Raw genomic sequence first — 16,438 nt, forward strand, 5'->3', positions numbered from 1 at the left:
CAAAGGCAGATGCTTAACCATCTGGGCCACCCAGGTGCCCCCAGAGAAGCTTTTTTAAAACAAGCAAAAGCAACACCTTAGAATCTAACTTGAAAACTTGGTCTCTTGAGATTCTTAGTCTTATAGAAAAGGAAAAAAACATTTTAAATGGCATAAGAATATAAATCAGTAAATGGTATCACCTGGTATATGTTATCTTTGTATAATACAGGTATTCAAATATTAGTTAACTTGAATTTCATAAGCTTAATTGTATGTTGAAGTCCTTGTCCCAGTATCTCAGAATGTGACCTTATTTGGAGACAGGTCTTTACAGAGGTTATAGTGCTAAAATGAGATCCTAAGGGTAGGCTGTAATGTAATATTACTGGTATTCTTATAACAAGGGAAATTAGAGATAAACATGCATACGGGGAAAATGCCACGTGTACATGGAAGTAGCCATCTACATTCCAAGGAGAGAAGCCTGGAATAGATGCCTGCCTTTTAGCACTCAGAAGGAACCAACTACCAACACCCTGATTTTAGACAAGAGACAAAAAATTCCATTTAAATTTCTGTGGTACTTTGTTACAGCAGTCCTAGCAAACAAGCACAACACCCACGGAGCTAGACCTTGTTCTGAGCATTGAGAAGCCTACCAATGAAAGCCCATAGCTGAAACCACCACACAATCCTTTATCAATGCAAAGAATAGTTTACTAGAGCCTGATAATGAAGGAAGAAAAACCCTCTTCAGAAAATCTCTCCGAATTCTACTCACAGTGTTTTGGTGAGGAAACGTCTTTGCTTCTAAATTGCGTGAGGACTACACAAAGTTAAAACTTCTCTTATCTCAAATTCATCATCTTTCAGAATAGGGGCAAGTAGGGGCGCCTGGGTGGCTCAGTGGTTAAGCATCTGCCTTTGGCTCAGGTCATGATCCCAGGGTCCTGGGATTGAGTCCCGCGCTGGGCTCCCTGCTCCACGGGAAGCCTGCTTCTCCCTCTCCCTCTGCTGCTCCCCCTGCTTGTGTTCCCTCTCTCGCTGTCTCTCTCTCTGTCAAATAAATAAAATCTTAAAAAAAAAAAAAGAATGGGGCAAGTAACTTTTAAGCTATTTGCCCAATTTCACTACACAAATGCTGGTAAATGCACTTTGTAAGTTACAGTGTATGATTCTTTTAAAAAAAAAAACTGATTTTAAAGTACATCTGGTACTTTGGGCTCCCTGCTCAACGGGAAGCCTGCTTCTTCCTCTCCCATTCCTCCCTCTCTCGCTACCTCTCTCTCTGTTGAAAAATAAATAAAATCTTTAAAAAAAAAATAAAGTACAGGGGCGCCTGGGTGGCTCAGTCGTTAAGCGTCTACCTTCGGCTCAGGTCATGATCCCAGAGTCCTGGGATTGAGCCCCACATTGGGCTCCCTGCTCAGCGTGGAGCCTGCTTCTCCCTCTCCTCCCCCTGCTTGTGTTCCCTCTCTTGCTGTGTCTCTCTGTGTCAAATAAATAAATAAAATCTTAAAAAAATAATAAAATAAAGTACATCTGCCTTTAAGTACATTGGACAGGACGTTTAGAACGATATTAGATTGTCAAATATTTTGGAGGAAGATCACATTAATAGCTGCTCAGGAAACATTTAAATGTGAGAACTAAATGTGCAGGTCCCTAAAGGAAAAACAAAACAGTAAAAAAACTTGGGCAATCCTATTACAGTTGGATAATCTAGGAACACTGCTAATAAACTAAGTTAATGACTAATACAAGAAAAAGCAAAAATCAACACACTTTATTAGTACATTATTTTTAAGACCATGTCATTACCTAGAAGATAATACAATAATATGCATTTTTATAATTATCTATTTACAGGGATTGTCTGGATCCATTAAGCCCAAACACAGATTGTCTTGACATGTTTCTGCCACAGCAGTACAAAATGCCTCCCTTCATGTGCCATTTCGGGTTGGCACCAGGCAATTATGAGAATTAAATTATAGGAGTATTTTGTAAATCTCTTTTGAACCAGAATGCAGATTCTCTGTAGAGAAATACTAAAGGCACATGGAGTTTAAATAATCTACAAATTATGTCATTCCTTGACATATTATAAATCTCACCAGGCACCTATGACCCTTAAGACTTTTAGGATACCCCAAAGAAGACACAGAGCTTTCTATCTATACTATATAAGCTTTTCTTAATACATGCATATGGTTAAGTTATGAAACAAAGTATCCTTGTGGGCCAATCCAAATATTTTAGATATGAGGGCTACCTGAGTCTTTAATGCTTACCAACAAAGTTTTTTTTAAAGATTTTATTTATTTGAGAGAATGAGAGATTGAGCACAAGAGTGGGGAGGGACAGAGGGAGAAGCAGGCTCCCTGCTAAGCAGGGAACCCGATGTGGGACTCGATCCTGGCACTCCAGGATCATGACCTGAGCCGAAGGCAGTGGCTTAACCAGCTGAGCCAACCAGGCGCCCCCAAGGAAGATTTTCTATCTAAATAAGCTGCTGATACACTGTAATAATACACTGAAGGACTTTAAGAAAGAAAGGGAGAAATCAGGTGCCTTGCTGGCTCTTGATCTCAGGGTTGATTCAAGCCCTACACTGGGTGTAGAGATTGTTTAAAAATAAAGTTAAAAAAAAAAAAAGGAAAAGGGGAAATTAGGAATATACTAATCAAATCCTGGAATCATTAGATGAACCTAAATGTATGTAAGACCTTTAATATATGTATGGCTCCAAGCGACTGGTAGAAATAACTAAAAGTGATGATCAGGTACACAAAGAATGTTCCTCTCAGAACCAGACAGAACAATTCTTTAGAATGTTTCTCGGCAAGGGGAGGTACCTGGGTGGCTCAGTCATTGAGCATCTGCCTTGGGCTCGGGTCATGATCCCAGAGTCCCGGGATCGAGGCCCACATCGGGCTCCCTGCTCCGCGGGGAGTGTGCTTCTCCCTCTCCCTCTCCCACTCCCCTTGCTTGGGTTCCCTCTCTCTCTGTCTCTCTCTGTAAAATAAATAAATAAAATCTTTAAAAAAAAATGTTTCTCAGGGGGAAAAATGAAAAGTTTTGAGACACAGTTTTGGATCAGAGGCCTTTCACCTTAACGCTTTTGTCAATGTCTATAAAAAGCTTCATAGGTACCTACAATTCCACCTTCTCCAAACCAGACAGTAGGCTTTGTACTAAGTTCATACTTAGGATTGCCCAAGTACAAGTAAGCTTCACAAAGCTTGATAGTCTAATAAAATTCCCTCTTCCCAAAGCCAAGCAGATATTTTTGATAACTATTTAGAAAACAGGAAAGAAACTTAAGAGGTACCTATCTCTCACTGGGCTCTGTCATCCATTGTATCATCCAATTGCACTACAGGACTGTCACTAAGAACCTCCAGTAATTCCTCGCTTGCATTTTCAGCATTAAGACAAAAAACGTAAGAGAGCAAAAGCTTTTTTAATCTTGTTATCAACAGGCAAAAACTTATCTATCTATATAAACATCTATAGAGACAGCTAGATATTTCCCACATGTCCCTCCCAGTGTATCTGCTGCCAATAAAAAGTTTGGGGCTAGTGAAAACTCCTGGCAACAAATAAAAGTAGGGAGTTGTTTCACTGGCTTTCTCTGTAGGTTCAACCGTGGCCATGGAAAATTGTGCCATAGATTGAATCATGAATGTACAGACATCTTTAAGCTGTCTCATTGATATTCTTACATCACATAAGGGTCATGTTACAGCTTGGCTGACACTGGAGAAGCAGCTAATGGGGCTATTTGCCAAGAAGCTTCTAGCAAATCATTTTTACAAATAGGACTCTACTCTTAAGAGGAGAATTCTAGAGCATAAACAGCATTCCTATTGGTAAGCTTGGCAAATCTGTGTGAGTTCTTTATTAATTTAGGATATATTCCGTATCTCTCCCTATACAAATTCTTAGAAAAATCATTCTTTAGTCATTTATCTACCAAATACATGGAAAAGTCAATAGAATCAGAGGATCCTATCACCAAAGACATGTGTGATTTGCAAAGAGTCAGATCCTATATTTTCAAAAATGTTTCTTGTGCTCCCTTAGGCTTTATATTTCATAGTACAGCAACACCTCCTTCACAACGACTGGTGATCATGTTACCAATTTCTGTCCATGTATCTGAATGAGGGTTATAAACTTCAACTGAGTCCAAGGTACCTGGAGCCAAGAAATCATGGCTGGAAGATCGACCTCCAGAAACATACAGAAGTCCATTGACTGCCACAACACACATGCCTGCTCTAGGCACTTTCATTGAGGCAACTTCAACCCACTTTTCCTGGTTAAGAGGGGGGAAAAAAAAGTTAGCAGAATCATAAAATGACAATAGAGAAAACTGCTGAGAAATCAAATACTCTAGTTCTTTTTACATATTTAAATTTCAAACTGAGAGTCCAGTCATATAAATATATATAGGACATTTTCAAGGGAATGTTTGAGCAGGTATAGACAAAGTAGCGAATTTAGAGGAAAACAATTGAAAAACATGTCTGTAATTAACTATAAATCATGATCAGGAGATAATCTAAACCTATATAGAAAGGCATTCTGTGAAACTGTTCTATGGAATACATGTAGGTAATGCACACACACACACAACACAAACCCACAAAGCTCCAAGGAGAAAAAAGCTTATACACAGAAGGGCTTTTAAAAGGCTTTAATATGCTAATGACCCTTATAAATCTCCAAGAGAATGATATTGCTATCACACTTGCCAAGTTATTGACCATGGAATCCTTTTTTTCAAAGACCATCCAGTGGAGTCAATAATTTGTGAAACATATTTTCAGAAAGGTAGTATAGACCAAGGTTTGGAAACCTATTTTTGTAAGAATGATCTTTCCAGGTTAAAAGGTTATTTTATAAAACAAGAATACTTCAACAAACGGTGTTGGGAAAACTGGACAGCTACATGCAAAAAAATGAAACTGGACCACTCCCTTACACCATTTACAAAAATAAGCTAAAAATGGATAAGGATCTGAATGTGAGACCTGATACCATAAAAATCCTAGAAGAGAGTACAGGCAGCAGTTTTTCTGACATTGGCTGTAGCAACATTTTTCTAGATATGTCTCTTGAGGCAAGAAAAAAATAAAAGCAAAACTAAACTATTGGGATTACATCAAAATAAAAAGCTTCTTTCTGCACAGCAAAGAAAACAATCAACAAAACTAAAAGATAACCTACTGACTGGGAGAAGATATTTGCAAATGACATATCTGATAAAAGGGTTGGTATCCAAAATATATAAAGTACTGACTGTTACAACTCAATACCAAAATAATCATTTATCATCACCCAATTAAAAAATGGGTACAAGACATGAACAGACATTTCTTAAAGGAAATCTGAAATTACAGAATCCATGACAAGTTGGCATAGCTGAAAAAACTCATATTTTATTTATTTATTTGGAGAGAGAGAGAGCACACGAGCAGGGGGAGGGACAGAGGGAGAGAGAGAATCCCAAGCAGGCTCCATGCCCAGCACGCTGCCCAACACAGGGCTAGATCTCATGACCTTGAGATCATGATCTGAGCTGGAATCAAGAGTCAGACACTTAACTGAGTCACCCAGGTGCTCCCAAAATACTCATATTTTAAAAGACAGAGATATTCACAAAAATAGCTGGTTTAATCTTAAAAAAAAAGAAGAAGATGTGGTACAAGATGAAATTAGAGAGGGAGACTAAACATAAGAGACTCTTAAGCATAGGAAACAAACTGAGGGTTGCTGGACGGGAGATGGGTACAGGGTTGGGTAACTGGGTGATGGACATTAAGGAGGGCATGTGATATAATGAGCACTGGGTATTATATAAGACTGATGAATCACTGATCTCTACCTCTGAAACCAATAATACATTGTATGTTAATTGAATTTAAATAAAAATAAAAAAAGAAAATCCATGTAAAACTTTTGACTCCCCAAAAACCTGACTACTAATAGCCTACTGGGATTGTTTTGTTTTGTTTGCTTTTTTTTTAGAGACAGGGAGGAAGGGAGAGAAGGGCAGAGAGAATCTTAAGCAGGCTCCACACCTAGTCTGGAGCCTGATGTGGGGCTCAATCTCACAACCCGGAGATCATGACCTGAACCAAAGTCAAGAGTTGGACGTGTACCTGAATGAGTCACCCAGGCACCCCATTAATAGCCCATTGTTGACCAAAAGCCTTACCAATAACATAGTCAATTAACACATATTTTGTGTATGTATTATGTACTATATTCTTACAATAAAGTAAGCTACAGAAAAGAAAATGTTATTAAGAAAATCATAAGGAAGAGAAGATACATTTACAGTACTATATTGTATTTATTGAAAAAAATCCATGTATAAGTGGACCCACACAGTTCAAAACCATGTTGTTCAAGGGTGAGCTATAGGGTGAATACTAGGAGCCAAGTTTTTAACTAATGGAGAAAGTATTTACAAACATGGAAATGGGGAAGGCCTGAAAGAACCTGAGATACTGCACTGGAATTTGAGTTATCATTATAAACTTGTGGTTTTATCACATATAAGACTTACATGTTAAGAAATACTTACAAATGAATATGTGTGTGAATACATACATGTATATAGGTACATGTATTCCTAGCTCTGTTTACTGAGAGTGCCTAGAAGCAGCAATATTCCAGTAGCCATGGGTAGTCTGAGTGCCTAGACCTTGGTTTCTAAATACTATCCCCTTCACTAAGAGGAACTGGAGCTTCTTAGAGAAATGGCTGATTTCAGGGCTAGAGCAGAGAAAGTACAAAATGAGCTTGAAATATTTTATTATGCTAGAAAGTAAAGACATGCTCAATGAATGATGGTAACATGTCAAAATGACATAGGAAGGATTTCCACTTACAGCTACAATAGAATAATTTTCACCAAAGCTGTCCTTCTGCCATAAAGACCTAGAAAAGTAGACAAAACCTAAGAAACAAAAGTTCCCAGACAACAGACAATGAAAAACTGTGATCACTCAGAAATAGAAACAAAGAAGGTGAGCTTCATGGTTGTCTAGGCTTTCTGTCTGGTGGGGCTTTCTGAACACCACAGAGAAGGGAATTCCCAAGCACAGCATGACGGTAATCTGATTTAGGAGGCTGAGATCAGAGTTTAGAGAGGTTGAAGCAGCCAAGATTTGCAAGCAAGACTGCCAGAGGTCCCCTTGTGTCTTTAGCTGAATGCCACTAATCTGTGCAATGCATAAAGTAAAACTCCATGAGAAACAGGCAAAGAACAACCCATAGGAGGATATGATATAACAAGAAGTATACATTTGGCCTCTGGGCCCAGTTCCTGACTCAGAACTCCTAAATCCCTGGGAATTCCCTGGATGATGGAAGTGTCTTTTGTTCTAATGAGGCAACTCTTGGTGGACTCCTTAAATAGCTTCAGAAATGGGGGCTGGTTACCAGAAAGACCAAGCCAGAATTAGAAGCTTGGAACTTTTAGCCCCACTCCCTATCATTTGGGGAGGGGAGAAGGTTTGGGGGTTGAATTAATAATCAATTATGCCTACATCATGAAGCCTCCATAAAATCTCTATACTATGGTGTTCAGAGAGCTTCCAAGTTGGTGAACATATCCATGTGTCAAGACAGTGTCACAACCCAAATTCTACATAGACTCCTACATTCAAGACCCTTCTGGACCTTGCTCTATATACTTCTTTATCTGGTTATCCATTTGTATCCTTTATAATAGACCACTAATAGTACATACAGTGTTTCCCTGAGTTCTGTAAGCCATTAGAGCAAATTATTGAACCTGAGGAAAGGATTATGGGAACCCCCAATTTGTAGCCAAGTCAGACAAGTGTAAATAAGTCAGTGGTTAACCCGATGACCCACTACTTGTAGTGGCATGTAAAGTGAGGGGCAATCTTTTTAAACTGAACTCTTGGGGTGCCTGGGTGGCTCAGTCGTTAAGCGTCTGCCTTCAGCTCAGGTCATGATCCCAGAGCCTGGGATCGAGCCCCGCATCAGGCTCCCTGCTCAGCCGGGAGCCTGCTTCTCACTCTTCCACTCCCCCTGCTTGGGTTCCCTCTCTCACTGTCTCTCTCTCTCTCTGTCAAATAAATAAATTATTTTTTTTAAAAAGAGAGAAACTGAGCTCTTAACTTGTGGGGTTGTCAGGGTCAGAAATGAATTGACTTGAGGGTACCTAGTTGGAGACCAGAGAGAACTGGAAAACAGCTCAGTATGGAAAACCCACACATTTGGTGTCAAAAGTATTGTGACTAGAGAAACTGTTTTCCATTTTAGGAGTTGTAAGCTGAACAATACCCAGAACTCACACAAAGCTAGATGACATTCTAGTTTTGACTAGCCAAAATAAAGACACCTTGCTGAACAGCTAGGACATTCAGTAGAGACTCAAGAAGGGTCATTCTTTATTTAGTAGGAAACCTAAAGGAAAGACTACTCTCGACTACTCTTCCTTACAAAGCTTAAGAATATGTCTCAAAATAATCAGTCTGATTTGCAAATAATTTAGCTGCTTACCAAAAGTAAACTCAATACTTCCTAAAATAAGAAAATAAAATCCAAACACTCAGCAAAGTAACAGTCACAGTGTCCACCATCCAATCAGAAGTTACTAGAAATGTGGAAAAGCAGGAAGAAGGTGACTCAAACAGGAAGAAAGTTCAACAGATACAGGTCCAAAAGTGATGGTGATAATGAAATCAGCAGACAAGGACTTAAAAACAGATATTATAAATATGTTCAAGGATCTAAAGGAAAACATGAACATGAGGAGAGAAATGGAAGATATTAAAAACAACAACCAAAAAGATCTTTTAGAGCTAAAAAATATAATATTTGAAGCGAAAAATTCCCTAAATGTAATTAGACACTGCAAACTAGAAGTGTGACAATGTAGATTAATGAACTTGAAAACACAGCAAGAGAAACCATCCAAACTGAAGCACAGAGAACAGAATTTCACTTAGGCAAGATGAATAAGTTCTAGAGATCTAATATACAACATGGAAACTATAATTCATAATACTATATTGTATACCTGAAATTTGGTAAGAAAGCAACGCTCACCACACACGAAAAAAGGAAAAGAGAATCTGAAACTAATATTATACTGTATGTTTAACTACACTGGACTTTTTTTAAAAATTAGAATGGCTAATAAAGACTTCAGCTAAATGGGAAAAAAAGGAAAAGGAAACTATAAGGTGATGAATATGTTAATTAGCTTGATTTGGTAATTATTTCACAATATATATCAAAACATCACATTATACACCTTAAATCTACACAATTTTTATTAAGTATACCTCAATGAAGCTGTAAAACAAAAATGAACTGAAGCACAGAGAGAAAAAAGATGGGGAGAAAAAAATTAACAGAGCCTCAGTGACCTGTGGGACAATATTAAAGTGGTCTTACATACATGTTATTGGAGTCTCAGAAAAAGAGCAGGAGAATATCTGAGGAAATATGGCTGAAAACATTTACTCTGATGGAAGCTATAATTCCACAGATTCAAGGAGTTCAATGAATTCTAAACAGGTTAAACACAAAACTCCAAAAAGACACACCATAATCAAATTACTGGAAACCCATAATAAAGAGAAAATTGTAAAAGCCTCCAAAGGAAAAAAAGACACATTACATACAAGGGAACAAGGATAAGAATGACTACTGACTTCCCATCAGAAATGGTGCAATAAGGAATGCCTGGGTGGCTCAGTCAGTTAAGCGTCTGCCTTCAGCTCAGGTCATGATCCCAGGGGCCTGGGATTGAGTCCTGCATCAGGCTCCCTGCTCAGCGGGGAGTCTGCTTCTCCCTCTGCTACTCCCCCTGCTTGTGTTCTCTGTCTCTTTCTCTCTGACAAATAAATATTTAAAAAAAAAAAAAAGAAAGAAAATGAACACTAAGAGAATAAATGCCAACAGACCAGCACTAAAAAGAATACTAAAGGAAGTTCTTCATGCTAAGAGAAAATGTTATGAGACAGAAACTTAGTTCTACACAAAAGAATAGAACTGGGAATGATCCGGACACCTGGGTGGCTCAGTCATTAAGTTAAGTATCTGCCTTCAGCTCCCGGGGTTCTGGGTTTGAGTCCTGCATCGGGCTCCCTGCTCAGCGGGGAGCCTGCTTCTCCCTCTGTTTGCTGCCTCCCCTACTTGTGCACTCTTTTGCTCTCTCTCTCTAACAAATAAATAAATAAAAATAAAAGCATAAAAAAAAGAACTAGGAATTAGGAATTATTAATATAGGCATAATTATAGAAGACTTGAACATTAAAATTTTATTTTAGGGGCACTTGGGTGGCTCAGTCATTGAGCGTCTGCCTTCGGCTCAGGTCATGATCCCAGAGTCCTGGGATCGAGCCCTGCATCGGGCTCCCTGTTCCGCGGGAAGCCTGCTTCTCCCTCTCCCCCTGCTTGTGTTCCCTCTCTCGCTGTGTCTCTCTCTGTCAAATAAATAAATAAAATCTTTAAAAAATAATAATAAAATTAAAAAAAAATTATTTGAGGGGCGCCTGGGTGACTCAGTCATTAAGCGTCTGCCTTCGGCTTGGGTCATGATCCCAGGGTCCTGGGATCGAGTCCCACATTGGGCTCCCTGCTCGGTGGGAAGCCTGCTTCTCCCTCTCCCACTCCCCCTGCTTGTGTTCCCTCTCTCTGTCAAATAAATAAATAAAATCTTTAAAAAATTTTTTATTTTAAATATAACTGACTGTTGGGGTCCCTGGGTGGCTCAGTCAGTTGAGCATCTGCCTTCGGCTCAGGCCATGATCCAGGTCCTAGGATCAAGCCCTGCATCAGGCTCCCTACTCAGTGGGGAGCCTGCTTCTCCCTCTGCCACTCCCCCTGCTTGTACTCTCTCTCTCACTCTCTCTAATAAATAAATAAATAAATCTTTAAAAAAAGAGAGAAAGCTAAAAATAAATAAATAAATAAAAATGGTTTAAAATTAAAAAAAGAAAAAGAACAAGAAAGTGAAGTAATATGATACTATTCAAAGGTCACCTTGATACAGTAATATGTATAGTATAAATATATATAATATATAATGTAAACCCTACAGTAACCACTAAAAAGTGAAGTGTTATAGTTAATTGGATAATAAAAGAGATAAAATGGAATACTAAAACAATCAACATAAAGACAGAAAAGAGGGAAAAAATGATCAAAGAATGAAATGTACAAATAGAAAAACTGCAAAACAGGAGTCTAAACACCGACCATTTCTGTAACTACATTACATATAAATAGTAAAAACTCTAAAGACTCCATTTGAAAGTTTGAGATTGTCAAACTGGATGAAAAAAGAGACTACAACTGTATGTTATCTTACAAGAGATGCAGCTTATAAAGATGTAGATAGATTTAAAGTGGAAGGAAAGAAAAACATGTATCAGGTAAATAATAATCAAAAGATAGCTTGGCTACATCAGTGGTTACATTAATATCAGACAAAGTAGACTTAGGAACAAAGAATATTACCAAAGATAAAGACAAATATTCCATGACTGTGAAAAGGATCAAATTCATCAAGAAGACAATAATCTTAACCTGTACACACTTAATAATAGAGATTCAAAATATGCGCAGGGAAGGAAAAATTCTTCCTTTACTCTTAAGGTAAATTCTTCCAGCTGGACTAAGAATTAAATTTACATCAGACAGATTAACAAGAGAAAAAAAAGTTTTATTACTTGCACAAGAGGCCCAATAATGTAATTGAGACCTAAAGAAGTGACCAAGGCAGTTTTTTTTTAAAGATTTTATTTATTTATTTGAGAGAGCGAGAATGAAGAGAGAGAGAGAGCACATGAGAGGGGGGAGGGTCAGAGGGAGAAGCAGACTCCCTGCTGAGCAGGGAGCCCGATGCGGGACTCGATCCCGGGACTCAATCCCGGGACTCCAGGATCATGACCTGAGCCGAAGGCAGTCGCTTAACCAACTGAGCCACCCAGGCGCCCCCCAAGGCAGTTTTTATACAGAGACAATAAATCTGTGGGGAATTGACAGGACAAAGTAAAATTAAAAGTAAAATTAACTTTAGGAGTTTTAATTAGTAAGAAGTTCTAAAGAGAATTTGGGCTCTGATAATAAATTAGTAAAAAAGTAACAAGGGTTGTTTATACATTCTTCTTGGCTCTAAATTTCCCATCTGGGTGATACAGATGCCTTTTTAAACTTCCTGGTACAAGGAAGGTACCTTTCAAATAAGAGATTTATTTCCTGCTTTTAGGGGGACAGAGGAGGGTCAGAAAGTCCTTCTTGCATAGCCTGTCTCTTAAGTAACTTTTATTTAAAATAATCAATATGCCAGGGGGGCATGGGTGGCTCAGTCAGTTAAGCATCTGACTCTTGGTTTCAGCTTGGGTCATGATCTCAGGTTCCTGTGATTGAGCCCTGTGGCGGGCTCCTGGCTCAGAGGGGAGTCTGTTTCTCTCCCTCTCCCACTGTCCCTCTCCCTGCTCAAGTTCTTTCTCTCAAATAAATAGATCTTTAATAAAATAATAAAATAATCAAGATGCCAAAGTGGCACATGTTGGGGCAGCCTGCCCTTGGCTCCTACATTTCTGAGGTAAAACCTGACAAAAATGAAAGGAGAAACAGAGAAATCTGTAATTACATTTGAAGATTTCAACCCTTCCTTCTTAATAATTGACAAAACAATTGCACAAGTTAAAAAGACTAGGGAAGACTTGAACAACACTAACCAATTTGAACTAACTGACATTTATAGACTACTACACTCAACAACAGCAGAATATAAATTCCTTTTAGGCAGACATGGAACCATTTACCAAGACAGAAATCATACAAAGTATGCTCTCTGATCACAATGGAATTAAATTAGAAATAAGTAATACAAATATCTGGAAAATCCCCAAATATTTGGAAAATAAATAACATACTTCTAACAACTCACTGCTCAAAAAAGAAATTACCAGGGAAATTAGAAGATGTATTTCAAGATAAATGCTAATTAAAATATAACCAAATAAATAAATAAATAAAATAGAACATATCAAAATGTGGGGGATGCACTTAAAACAGTGCTTGAAAATAATTTATAGTTTTAAACATTTACATTATAAAAAAAGAAAGGTCTAAAATCAATCATTTAAGGGGTGCCTGGGTGGCTCAGTCTTTAAGCGTCTGCCTTCGGCTCAGGTCATAATCCTAGGGTCCTGAGATCGAGCTCCACATTGGGCTCCCTGCTCAGCGGGAAGCCTGCTTCTCCCTCTCCCACTCCCCCTGCTTGTGTTCCCTCTCTTGCTGTGTCTCTCTCTGTCAAATAAATAAAATCTTAAATAAATAAATAAATAAATAAATAAATAAATAAATAAAATCATTTAAGCTTCTACTTTAAGAATTTAGAAAAAAGTGCAAATTAAACCAAAAACAAATAGAAATATGAAAAAAGATAGAAACAGACATCAGTGAAACAGAAGATGGGCAATCAATAGAAAAAAACCTATGACACCAAAGTTGGTGTTCTGAAAAGCAAAAAAAACCCTACAAATGATTAATATCATGAATAAAAGAATGCACATCACTATAGATCTTATAGACATTAAAAGAATAACAGCATATTAAGCATTTGAAATCATCCAACCTACCTCTTCGAAGGAATATTTTTCTACAGTATGAAGAGCATCTTGTGTCTCATTCCACCCTCCAACAGAATAGATACAGTCATTGAGTGCAGCCACACCAAGATATGCTCTCCTGGTTCCCATTGGAGGAAGTGGAGACCAACGCTTAGAAAGTGGATCATATACTTCAAAAGAACGAAGCTCTATTCCTTCATTGCTGATGCCCCCAATTACATAAATTAAACCTGGAAACAGAATATTTTTGTTCAGATGCTACAGAAAATAGAATATAAATAATTATAAAAAGTAATAGTTGTGATTTATGTCTGCTATGCTGATGCCATATTTTAATATAAGGCTCACATTATCCTTTAAGAGAGAAATTGACTTCTGTCTAGTATATCATAGCTCACATTTAAGCATGTTACAAGAATTAGAGGTATAATTTAAAGTGGCATTTAAAGGGTGCCTGGTAGTTCAGTCGGTTAAGCATCCGACTCTTGATTTCGGCTCAGGTCATGATCTCAGGGTCCTGTGTCGTTGTGCTCCACGCTAAGCATGGAGTCTGCCTAAGATTCTCTCCCTCTCCTTTTGCCCCTCCCCCCCATGCACGTGCTCTCTCTCTAAAATAAATAAATACATCTTCAAAAAAAATTAAGTGACATTTATTTTTCAAAGAACTTATAATGCTATAACAAAACAGTCAGACAAGGTTTTCCCTCTTATTATCTGCTTGATGATCTCAAGTTCCAGAACCACTGCTACCATGAGGTAAAAAAGGAAAGGGAGAGTGATTTTTTTTCCCCCTAAAAAAAATGCCAGGCACTTAAACTGGGAATGATATGGCCTTGTTTGGTGACAGCCTACCTGTTGCTCAAATGGATATAGAGAATTGAATTCAAATTAGAATAGTTATATGGCTAGATTAAGGTATTCAGGATCAATTACCAGATTACAATAGAATATAATTCACAGTGAGTTTCTTATTAAATTTGATTTGAAACTAATGGTTCTGACAATCTACAATGAGGAGCTATAAGTTATAAAGAATGGCATTTTAAGAAATGTGAGCTAAATGTCAGTGAACTTGGGTTCTAGATTCAGCTTTGCCAGTAACCAGCTATGGGAAAAGACAATTCACAACCTTCCTGATCTTCAGCTTGCTCATCTATAAATAAAGGGGTTGAAATAGATAATCTCCAAGATGCCTCTCTAGCTCTATGATTTTAGAAGATACAATACTGTGATTTATAAGAAACACATAATTGGGGGGCACCTGGGTGGCTCAGTTGGTTACGCATCTGCCTTTGGCTCAGGTCATGGGATCCAGCCCTGTGTGGGGCTCCCTGCTCAGCGGGAGTTTGCTTCTCCCTCTCCCTCTGCCCCTCCCCCTGCTCATGTTCTCTCTCCCCACCCCTCAAATAAATAAAGTCCTAAAAAATAAAATTATAATACATATATATATATATATTTCTCATCTATATATGGTCTTCATCCACAATTCCTTGCTCATAGCAACCCGAACCCTTGGAATTTCCGAAGTGTTAAGAATGATCAGGCTTGTCTTTTTTTATGCTAATGAGGTAACTTTGGGAAAGCACTTAAGGATGGGGGGTGGTTGCCAAAGGAGCCAAAGCTATGATTTGAGTGTGGGAACTTTCAGTCTCGGCCCCTGACCTCTGGGGAGAGGAGAACGTGTAGAGGTTGAATCAATCACCAATGACCAATGATTTAACCACTCATGCCTATGTATAGTGAAGCCTCCATAAAAATCCAAAAGAAAGGGTTTGAAGAGCTTCTGGGTTGGTGAATACGTGGAGATATGGGGACAGTGGAGTATCTGGAGAGGGCATGAAAACTCTGTGCGCCTTCCTCATAACGACTTTGCATCTCTTCCATCTAGCTGTTCCTGCATTGTATCATTTTAGTAGTAACATTTTCTCTGAGTTCTGTGAGTCACCCTAGCAAATTAATTGAACCTGAAGAGGAGGGACCATTAGAACTTCTGATCTATAGCCAGTCTATCAGAAGCACAGGTAATAGCCTGGGGAGGATGAGCATCTTGTAGGACTGAGCTTCAACCTGTGGAATTTGATGTTATCTCCAGGTATAGGTACATAGTGTTAGAGTTGAATTGAATTCTCCAACACCCAGCTGGTGTTCTGAGAACCTCTTCTTGTTAGTAGGAGGGAAACTGCCCCTCACCCCATGTTGAAAACTAAGTCTCAGAACACCTAATTTATATGAGAAGATAAAAATAATAGATATAAAACAATTAGAGAACACTATAGTATTACACAATAGAATACAGTCTGTACCATGTAATTTGAACATTAAAATGCTAATGGAAATCTGAGAAGGTATTCACAAAGCAGAAAGAACTTGAGCTGGGAATAGCAGGTTGAGTTGTTATAACAATGAGCACACTGCTCACTACTCTACAGGTACATATAAATCTGCTCTCCAATTCTGGACCAAGAATCAGGTTCTACTTGACAGTGCTTACCAACTACTTCTCAGGATATAGTAGACAATTAAAATAATGTTTGTACACCATTTTAATATGTAGTACAACATTTTTCAAATCTGTCATAGCATTATATTCTGTGTGGACTGAATCAGAAGAGACAGTGAAGATTGTTTTTTATATCTTCTTCCTACTTAGAAATACTTACTAAGGGCTGTATGGCAGAGAAAGTGACAAAGATGGATGAAGGTTCAAATGCTTATTTTGCCCCAGTCAGGTATTTGTGCCTATCTGTAATTTTTAATTCTAGCTTTGTTTATTTTGGAAAAAAATGATTTTTTTGGCAATACAGAAATAA

At 38.1% G+C, this 16,438-nt stretch overlaps 1 protein-coding gene across 4 annotated transcripts in view; it reads right to left on the bottom strand.

Annotated features, from left to right (window-relative positions):
* Positions 1-1,450: 1,450 nt before the first annotated feature.
* Positions 1,451-16,438, bottom strand: part of LOC113928696 (intracisternal A particle-promoted polypeptide) — a 38,670-nt gene continuing 23,682 nt past the window's right edge. Inside the window, exons 6-7 of one of the 4 annotated variants that reach the window (XM_027604629.2) lie at positions 13,638-13,858; positions 1,451-4,306 (exon numbers count right to left, since the gene is read on the bottom strand). In XM_027604629.2, coding sequence (XP_027460430.1) covers positions 4,082-4,306; positions 13,638-13,858 — 446 coding nt within the window. In that variant the 3' untranslated portion in view covers positions 1,451-4,081. Of the gene's footprint in view, positions 4,307-12,466; positions 12,603-13,637; positions 13,859-16,438 lie in introns of those variants that run through there. The other 3 variants (XM_027604612.2, XM_027604602.2, XM_027604620.1) reach the window with 3 other exon arrangements.

The sequence above is a fragment of the Zalophus californianus genome, chromosome 4, assembly GCF_009762305.2.
Source record: "Zalophus californianus isolate mZalCal1 chromosome 4, mZalCal1.pri.v2, whole genome shotgun sequence".
Classification (NCBI taxonomy): Eukaryota; Metazoa; Chordata; class Mammalia; order Carnivora; family Otariidae; genus Zalophus; species Zalophus californianus.